This window comes from Marmota marmota, unplaced genomic scaffold (genome assembly GCF_001458135.2).
Source record: "Marmota marmota marmota unplaced genomic scaffold, marMar, whole genome shotgun sequence".
In the NCBI taxonomy this organism is placed as follows: Eukaryota; Metazoa; Chordata; class Mammalia; order Rodentia; family Sciuridae; genus Marmota; species Marmota marmota.
Genome location: NW_026000241.1, coordinates 6268050 through 6277726, shown reverse-complemented (window position 1 = coordinate 6277726; position 9677 = coordinate 6268050). Strand labels below are relative to the sequence as shown.

The 9677-nt window shown below is 58.7% G+C and overlaps 2 protein-coding genes across 2 annotated transcripts in view; one reads left to right on the top strand and one right to left on the bottom strand.

Moving 5' to 3' along the window:
- The first annotated feature begins 6 nt into the window (after positions 1–6).
- Insl3 (insulin like 3) lies at positions 7–5518 on the top strand. Its single transcript, XM_015489249.2, has 3 exons — positions 7–135; positions 1037–3695; positions 4945–5518. The coding sequence occupies exons 2-3, from the start codon at positions 3506–3508 to the stop codon at positions 5142–5144; spliced, it is 390 nt and encodes a 129-aa protein (XP_015344735.1). The 5' UTR covers positions 7–135; positions 1037–3505; the 3' UTR covers positions 5145–5518.
- A 298-nt stretch (positions 5519–5816) lies between these two features.
- Positions 5817–9677, bottom strand: part of B3gnt3 (UDP-GlcNAc:betaGal beta-1,3-N-acetylglucosaminyltransferase 3) — a 5531-nt gene continuing 1670 nt past the window's right edge. The window contains exons 2-3 of the mRNA XM_048795365.1: positions 9583–9675; positions 5817–8192 (exon numbers count right to left, since the gene is read on the bottom strand). Coding sequence (XP_048651322.1) covers positions 7641–8192; positions 9583–9675 — 645 coding nt within the window. The 3' untranslated portion in view covers positions 5817–7640. The remainder of the gene's footprint in view (positions 8193–9582; positions 9676–9677) is intronic.

Below are 9677 nucleotides of genomic sequence, written 5' to 3'. Positions count from 1 at the left end.
GCGGGCTCTCCCTTTTGGTCCCAGGAGTTCTTGCGAATGATGGGGTGCGAGCGAGATGCCCCGGCCCTCTGCCGCCTCTTGGAGCTCCTGGCCGAGGGTCAGAGGCTGCCGGCGCCCTCGGCCTGTCCCGGTGAGGTGAGCGCTGAAGGGCGGGCCTCGGGTTCCGGGGTCTCGAGCTCCCCACCGCCGTGTCTCTTGATTGACAGCTGGGACTGGCTGTGCGGCTGGAGGGGATCCTGACCCCGAGGTAGCCCCTGGCGCCCTGTGTGGCAGCTCACAAACGCTCATCAGAACCTCAGTTTACTCATTTCCAAAATGGGGATAGTAAGGTCTCCTGGGGAGGGAGGCTTAGACTAGGCAGTGCCTACAAGAGCCCAGCTCCGAGCCCTGCCCCCTGTGCGTGCTTCATGAGTGATGGTGATTCTCACGGTTTACGACCTTGTGTGTGTGAGACAGGTGGGTGGTCATGCACAAATTCATCCACTCAGGTCACCATTCATTGAATGCCAACTGTGTGCCAGACCCTGGAGTGGGTGCCGGGGACTCAGTAGGTAGAGAAGAGACAGATACTCTCTGTCTTCAAGTGAACAGGAGCACCTGGTGGGCATGGGCGCCTTGACATAAGAAACAAACAACAAAAACCTTGGAAGAGATAAACAGGGAGGAATGGTGGAATGGGGTCACCAGGAGGTCCTGTTAGAGGGGGTGATGCCTGACAGAGGAGGAGAAGCCCATCTCTGGGTACAGATGGGAGAAGGGATCCCAGTGTACATACAGGAGGTGCAAAGGCCCTGAGGTGGGAATGACCTTGGTGCGTTTAGATAACAGTGAGGCAGAGGTAGGAGTGGCTAAGTGGAGCAAACATGAGAGGGTGTGTGTGGGGGGGAGATGCTAGGAGGAGGGCTTCAGGGCAGGGATCCACTGGGAGCCATGGGAGGAGAAATGGGATGGAGATTAATTTCTGTTTTAAAACTGAATGGGAGTCCCGTCCTTCCAGCTGCCTGGGCCTGATCCCACTGTACTCCCGTCCTTTCAGGTTCATGAACTTATGAAGCTGTGCTGGGCCTTGAGCCCACAGGACCGGCCGACCTTCAGTGTCCTGGGTCCCCAGCTGGACGTGCTGTGGAGTGGAAACCGGGGGTAGCAGCCGAGGGCGTCAGACCTACGCCTTCTCTGCTGGCTCATCCCAAGGGCAAACCTGTTCCCCGTCCTCTTTATATCTCCAGAACTCAGATCTCCGTGTGACCTCAGGCAGAGGACTGCCCCTCTCTGGTCCCCTGAGGCCTTGGGAGGGTCCCCTGTTTCATGAAGATCCCTCCTGGGGCAGATGACATTGGTCAGCAGCCTGGTGGCCCCAGGAACTTGTAAAGATGCACGGCAGATGGCTCCTGAGCCCTGCCCGCAGATGCAAGGGACAAAATTCAAGCCCCTCCTGGCTTCCCGTCCCTTCTTGGTGTGGCCCTGAGTTTCCTTTCTTCTTCCCAAAGTGGATACGATGTAACTTTAAGTATATGATCTCAGCCATTGCTTTTTGGGGGGTTCTGGGGATTGAACTCAGGGGCACTTGACCACTGAGCCACATACCCAGCCCTATTTTGTATTTTATTTAGAGACAGGGTCTCGCTGAGTTGCTTAGGGCCTTGCTAATTTGCTGAGGCTGGCTTTGGACTCATGATCCTCCTGCCTCAGCCTCCAGAGCACTGGGATTACAGGGGTGCACCACGGCGCCTGGCGAGGGCATTGCTCTTTGACCCAAGGATGAGAGATGCTGTCCTGCTTGGGGTTTGCAGGACAGAGCCTGTGTCTGTTCCAGATGGAGTAAGGGGACGGGAGGCTGGGGTTCCAGTGTCCCCCTAGCCATGCCTGAGTGTCCCTGGACTTCAGTTTCCCTACCTGTCAGTAGGACCCTTTCTGTCCTGACCCTCTAAGGTCACACAACAGATGATATGAGAGCCTGGTGGGAACTTTTGAGGCAATTGAGAGAAGGAACAGCATTCCTGGCAGAGAGAACAGCATGCCAAGGGTGAAGGGGCTCAGAGTATGGAGGTGAAGAGCCCAGGTTTTGGAGCCCACCTTTCCCCCACTTACTGTGTGAGGGTGGGCAAGTTGCTTCTCCTCTCTGGTCTCAGTTCTGCAAGGGCAGAACTGGCCCTTTGGTGGTAGAGGCAACTTCCTGAGGCTGGTGAGGAGGTGTCTGGTTCGGGTTATGCTCCCGTCACTCTTATTTATCTGAAGGGTTTTCTGTTACTTTGCCTCCCTGTGAAGCTCTTATTCATCTCTCAAAACCCCAGCTGTCATGTCCTTCTGTGTGGCCCCCACACACGCTGCGCCGGCCCTGTCCTGCTCTCCAGTCCAACCGCTGACATGGGGGGCTCTTTGGGGCCTGAGCTGAGGTCTTCGCTCAGGGTGGGCACACAGTGGAGTCTGGGAGTGTTTGTTGAATGAATAAAGGATTCAGTGGGAAGGAGGATTTGTTGGTGTACTTGTCGTCTGAGGGTCTGACAGGGCTGTGGGCCAGGACACTTTGGGGGTCCACTGTGGGATTCTTGGGCCAGACTGGGGAGGAGGGCAAGTGGGGGAGACCTTGGCCAGAGGACAGGCCTCCTCCCCTCCAGCCCAGCTGCCGGCCTTGGCTCAGACCGTCCTGGGAGAGCTGATTACAGGTTCCTGGGGGGCGGAAGGAACAGCCTGCTCTGGGGTCAGAGGGCAAGGCTGGACAGCAGAAGGCAAGGCTACCAGGATGGGGCCAGCCTCAGCTGGGGCGGGCCAGCCCCCATGACACAGAGAAGGAGAAGGGGGGAGACAGGGAGGCTAAGCGATGGAGGCCAAGAGACTTAGAAGCAGAGACCAAGGACCTCAGAGGTCTCCATCCCTGCTCTCTCAGCCCCAGCAAGGCCCCGATTTGATGGGAAAAGGGAGGGAGGGGGCTGCTCTGGGAGGGAGCCAATCCGCTGCCCACCCAGCTCCCCTCTCTCAGCCTCAGTTTCCTTCTTTGGCAAAGGGGAACCATAAGATTCCCCCCACCCACCCCCTGGGCCTTGGGCAGGCCCAGGACACACGGGCTGTGCCGGTCTCCAGCCTGGCTCCTGGGAGACCCTGTGTGTGGAGACCCCCACCCTGGGGCTTGGAGGAAACCCAGGCCCTGCTCAGTCCCCTGGGGCCTTGGACAGGCCTGGGGTCCCTGTGTGGACCTCCGTTTCCTCACGTGTGCAGTGTCAGGGACAGGAAGTGTCTGAATGCTGCTGAGCTCAGGAGACCCCGTAGCCCCCCATGCTGGCTGGCTTCCCCCTTTCTTTCTCTGTCTGCTGTCCATCTGTCTCTGTCTGTCTGCCTCTCGGGGACTGACCCAGGTCGGGTGCATTCATTTGCTCACACAGGCCCTGATCCCACCCTTGACCTTGGCCCTGCAGGGAAGGCTGTGTTCCTCCTCCAAGGGCCCCCAGCTGGGGCGGCCCAGGCCCTATAAGGGGAGAGTCCCCGGTGGGGCTGGGCGTCTTCTGCCACCATGGACCCTCGTCTGCCCGCCCGGGCACTGGCGCTGCTGGTCGCGGCCCTGGTCCTGGCGATGGGCCCCGCGCTCGCCCTGGAAGCGCGCGAGAAGCTGTGCGGGCAGCACTTCGTGCGCGAGCTGGTGCGCGTGTGCGGGGGCCCGCGCTGGTCCCCCGAGGCTGGGAAGCCGGCGCCAGGCGGCGACCGTGAGTGGGGACGGGCGGGGACTGCGCTCGGGGATGCCTGGGTGGAACAGGTGCAGGCGGGCAGCGGTGAAAGTCGCCAGAGGCTGGGTCCCCTGCGGGTGTGGGGACCGTGGGCGCAGGAGAGCAGGACATTCCAGTGCGCGGGTGGGACGCTCTGTATATAACAACGTTTTGATTTTGATGAATTTTCCCTTTAATTTTGATGTATTAAAGATTTTTGTTTTGAGACAAGGTGTCCCGAGCTGCTCAAGGCCTCGCTAAGTTGCTGAGGCTGGCTCTGAACTCGCGATCCTCCTTCCTCAGCCTCCGGAGTCGCTGGGAGACCCTGACTCTATATACAACAATAAGAGAGGGGCTGGGGATGTGGCTCAGGGCTGGGAAGGTTATTGCTTTATATTTTTTTATTGTCATTGTCGTGGTGTTGGGGTTGCCGGGCACCAGCTTTACCACTGAGCCCCATCCCCAGGCCCTAAAATATTCGTCTTGTTTTTTTGCTGCCTTCTCTGTGCCTCTTCCTCCTTACTCTGTCCCTGAGTCTCGTGTAGAGGGTGCTGGGTCCCTGGGTGTCCCCTTCCTGCACACGTGTGCACCTGGAGGGGCCCCACCAACTCTGCACCTTGGGGAGTGTGTGGCTCCATCTCTGACCAGGTCTTGGACCTGCTGGGGAACCAGCACCATCTGCAGCTCCAGGAGCCCAACATTCTTTGGGTCGGGCTTGGGGCACGCAGGTGGCAGGTGGGGACATGTACAGCTGGGGACGTAAGTGTGGGCATGAGAGTGGATGACGGAACAAACAGCTTCCTGTGTGTGCAGGGGCCCCAAATAAGCAAGCCAGTTTCTCTCTCTCTTTCTGTACCGGGAATTAAACCCAGGGGCCCTTGACCACTGAGCCACATCCCAGCCCTATTTTATTTAGAGGCAGGACCTCACTTTTGCTGAGGTTGGCTTTGAGCTCACCATCCCCCTGCCTCAGCCTCCTGAGTGCTGGGATGGCAGGTGCGCACCACAGCGCCAGGCTTTTATTTTTTGTTTAGAGACAGGGCCTCACTAAGTTTCTGAGGCTGGCCTCAAACTGACTTTCCTCCTGCCTCAGCCTCCTGAGCTGCTGGATCACAGGCGGTGCCACCGCACACAGCCACTCCCTGTTCCCTGTGCATGAGGAGCCTCTGGTGGGTCCTCGGCTGGGTGCACACAGTGTGGGGTGTCCTCTGGGACCCCCATTCCCTGCTGACTTCTGCTCTGTCCCCAGGTGAGCTGCTGCAGTGGCTGGCGGGAAGACACCTCCTTCACGGGCTACTGCTGGACGGGGACACTGCGCTAGTGCCCGGCCCCGGGGCCCTGCTCCCGGCTTCTCACCGCCGCCGAAGGGAAGTGGCCACCAACCCCGCAAGGCGCTGCTGCCGCAGTGGCTGCACCCAACAGGACCTGAGGGCTCTCTGTCCCCACTGAGCCCTCCCTGGGGGTGGTCCCAGGGACAGGCCCAGAGGCACAGAGCACCGTGATGGCCCGGGGGCGGGGCATGGGGGTTGCCTGGGACAGGCGCTCACCACCTCTGCAGGCCACTGTGAGCTGTCCTGTGAAGCCACCTGGGGACACACCGCAGCCTGGACTTGAGGATCCCCCGGTTCATGGAGCTGACACACGGGGCGGCAGGGCAAATGTCCTCTTTGAGAGGGGTCCCAGACGCTGGCCTCCTTGTCCCCGATGGGAAATAAACAATCCAGAGCAGCTCCGCGTCTTCTCTAGAGAAAGGGACGAGCCTGGGTCTGCCCTGCGTGGGCCCGTCCTGATGCCACCCTGAGGGTCACCCAGTGCAAAGGGGGAAACTGAAGCCCACAGAGGGGCACCCGGTAGCCCGCTGCAGGGCTTCTCCCAGCTCCCTTCCAAGGGACCCCCCACCTCCAGCCCTGGAGCAGTGGACAAAACCCAGAAATTCCTGAGTGACCATCAGAGTGGACATTTATTACTCCAGCTCTGAGCGTTCCTCTCACCGCAGCCTCCCTCCACCCTGGGTGGGGGATTGTATGATAGGACCCTTTCGTAAGACCTAGTGAAGCATTTGGCTCAGTGACCCATTTACCTAGTGCCCAGGGCTGCTGTCACCAAGGACCACAAATTGGATGACTTAAACCACAGGAATTTATTCTCCTTTGGAGGCCGCTGGTCTGGAGGCGAGGTGTTGCAGGGTTAGAAATCCTTAGTGTCTCGGTTTGTGGCCACATCGCGCCACCTCTCCTCCATCATCACGTGACCTTCTGCTCTGTGGGTGTCTTTCAAACACCCCTGCTGGGTTTAGAGGCCACCCTAATACAGCCCTCAATATTTACCTTAATTCCATCTGTAAAGATCCTCTTTCCAGATAAGGCTGCATTCTGAGCTTCTAGGCGATATGAATCCATGTGGGAGGAGGAGGAAGCGGCCCAGGACTGCAGGGGAGCCGTGGGGCAATGGGGAGCCAGAGAGGGTGTGTGAGTGTGAGCAGGGACAGGGCGGGGGCAGTTGTGGCCTGGATGTCCCCACCATGCTGGGTCCCCTCACCACTCTGGTGCCTGCCTGTTCAGTCTTTGACAGGTTTGCCTTTTTGTTACAAGGTGGGTCCGAACGGGGACCCTTCCCCCAGGAGGCAGGAGGAGCACCCGGCAGGGTGTGAGGCACACAGTAGGCGCCCAGTAGATACTTGGGGGAGGAGAGGAGGGTTGGAGATGCGCAGCCATTGTCCTGGTGGGAGGAGAAGCGAACGGGGCGGGGCCAGATGGTGGCCCCACAGGATTCAGAAGGGGGTCTAATGTCCCAGCTGTCAGGAGCAATGCCACCCACCGCCTTTCACTCCAGGTCCTGCAAACCCACAGCCTGAATCAGCCTTGGCAGATGTGAGCTGGGGGCAATAGGGAGCCACAGAGGGCGTGTGAGCGGGGCTGGGGTGAGGTCCATATGCCTGACAGAAGCCCTCTGCTCCCACTTTCAACCACCTACTGCCGCCACGGGTACTTCCTCCTGAAATCTGAGACTTGAAGAGACAGATGTCGACCAGTCTCTCGTTAACACTTAGAAACAGCTTTTTTAAAAAATAAATTGATTTCCAGGTTTTCACAAAATGCTTTATTCCCTGAGGACACTCTGCCCAGCTGCCTCATCCCCACGGGGCCTGGGGAGCTCAGGTCTCTCCCACCTGTAAAACACACTGGGGCCGCCTGGGGACCTGTCACCCCTTCCCTGGGCAGTGGGTGGGTGAAAGTTGGCCCCACTCTGAGCCGTTCCCTGAGCTCTTGGGGGGGGGGGTGCAGGTGTGGGGACAAAGCCCTGCTGGGGACTCGGAGCCACTCTGAGTTCCCACAGCCTGACGCGGACAGCTGTGTCCCTCCAATGACACTCGATGCCACAGGTGAGGCGGGGCGGGCCGGTCTCTCTCTAACCGAGGGGCCTGAAGCCCACAGAGGCATTAGGAGTAGAGCCGCCGGCCCAGGCTGACCACTGCTTCCCACTCCAGTGGACACAGGGGCCCCTGGATGGCCTTGAGCTGTGGCTGGAACTATCTACCACAAAATGACCAGAGCACCAGTTGGAAGGAGGGGTTGTGTCAGTCCAGTCTGTGATTCAGGTCAGAACTGGGAAGTGGGGCCTTCACCCAGGGGACCGGAGGCATCCACAGCTGGAATCCTGGCAGAGGGGCTTCCCGTCATCAGACACCATGGAAAGGTGCCGGTCACATTGCCTGGGTTTGCTCCCGACCGGAGAGGGAACTCTGGAGCACAGACCCGGAGGGTTTTGAAGGGTGTGTAGGAGTTCGCCAGGCAGCATATTCACTCCTTAGACCCCAGGGCTCCTTATGCTCAGCTCCCCTGGGAAGACCAAGTCCTCTGCCTCCTGCTTCCCAGGAGGAAGGGATCCTTCGTTTTTTGTTCAAGTGGAGACAGGAGCTCAGTAGCGGGGGAACTTGAGGTGACCTTAGAAGACCTGCACCCGCTTGCCACAGGTGAAGTCAGGCTGGCTCAGCGCGTCCCACATGAGCAGCATCTCGTAGGGCAGGAAGCGGTGCACCAGCAGCAGCTCCCGGTAGAAGCAGGGGTCAAAGGAGGACAGGCGGGTGGACGGGGCTTGCACCCCAGCTGTGCGGATGCCGCTGTGGGAGGTGGGCTTCAGCCCCTCGCGCTCCAGGCACATGCCCAGGAAGACGTCGTCAATGGGGAAGAGGTCCAGGGCAGGGGCAGCCCTGCGCAGGGCAGCGGCGGTGAAGCGGGACAGCAGGAAGCCACCTCCCCCGCAGTAGGGAGGGTAGCGCTCCTCACGCGTCACCACCTGGGGCACGTAGTACTTGCTCCAGGGAACCCGGATGGGGCCCACATTCTGGATCAGATGCCCCACGAAGAGGTGTTGGTCGGGGTCAAGGCCCTGCAGGTAGGTGACCATGTTGTCAGTGTGTGCAAAAACGTCATCGTCCCCGTTGAGCACGAAGCTGGCGTGGGTGCACCTGGTCTTTTGCCACTCGAGGAACAGCACCTGCAGGGCAGGAGGGGTGTCAGCTTGAGGGCTGGAGTCACTCAACAGGGATAGCCTGTTACTGCCACTCTCTGGGGTGACCTGGGTCTCAGTTCCCAACTTTCCCACAGGCCTCATTATGGCACCTGCTTCCCCAGTTGGTGGAGCTTTGTAAAGAATCAAGATGTCCTGAAAATTGTGCCATTTATATTTATTGTGATTCCTTTTAACTCCACCTGGCTGAGCCCTGTAGTTACTCATGTGACTACTAGTTGACACCTACCTTTCCCACTGGTCTCTGGGCTCCCTCAGGGTGGGACAGTGTCTTTCCTTTGTATTCCATCTCCCCAGCACCCAATATGGGGCCAGCATGTCACTAGTGCTAGGTGCATGCTTGTCAAGGTGAAATTTACTGCACTCATGCTTTAAGAAATCCCAGCTACTTGGGAGGCTTGAGCAGGAGGATCTCAAGTTCAAGGCCAGCCTCTGAAACTTAGTGAGGCCCTAAGTGAGTCGGTGAGGCTCTGTCTCTAAACAAAATACAAAAAGGGCCGAGGATGTGGTTCAGTGTTAAGCACCCCAGGGTTCAATCCATGGTGCCTCAAAATGTGACCTTGGGAGATAGGTGTGGTCCTCAATCCTGGTAAGGGAACAGACAGGGCATTGAGCAAGGTGACCCATGGAGAAAGAGCCACCAGAAGCCTTGGCTCCAGGCCTATGTGGCCCTGTGCTGTCCCCTAATGTTTCTCCACTTGGCTTTGCTCTTCCTGCTGCCCTGGGCTGGGTTCTTGTCCATCCAAAGGTCCTCATTGAGCACTTACTATGTGCCAGGACTGAGACACAGACCCAGCCTCATGGGGAGATAGAGCCAGCACAAATAAATGAGAGGGAGCCCCTGTCACTGCCAAACTTAGCTGAGCACCAGTTGCCTGTGGAAGTGCCTTAGGGTTTTGTTTGTTTTGTGATGCTGGTGATGGAACCCAGGGCTTCAGTCATACCAGGCAAGTGCTCTACCCCTGAGTGACATCCTATCCCAAGATGCCTTACTAGTACTGTCTTATGTAGTCCCCAGAGCAGCCCTCAGAGGTGGGTGGGGGGTCCTAATTCACATCCCATTTCCCAGGTCTGGAAAATCAAGGCACAGAGAGGCAAATGAACTCCCCCAAGGCCAAACAGCAACCAAGAGGCAGAGGCTCGATTTGAACCAGTGTCATCCCAGCAGATCTCTGCAGGTCATCTTAATCCCTCTGCCCTTCCTCCCAGTCACCCAGGGGAGGAGCAGGTCACTAAAAGGACAGCGAGGTCAGAGGAGGGGCAGTAGAGGGATGAGCGGAGGTTTCTGGTCCCCTGGGCCCCTGGAGGCAGGAAGGATCTGCCAGCGCACCGCCACCCGGCGCCCGGTCGCGCCCACCTGCTTGAGCGTGAGGTTGAAGAAGGAGTCTTGGAAGTCCCACTGCAGGATGTCGCCGTGCGTCCGCGCCTCCAGCTCCAGCAGCCGGTTGACCT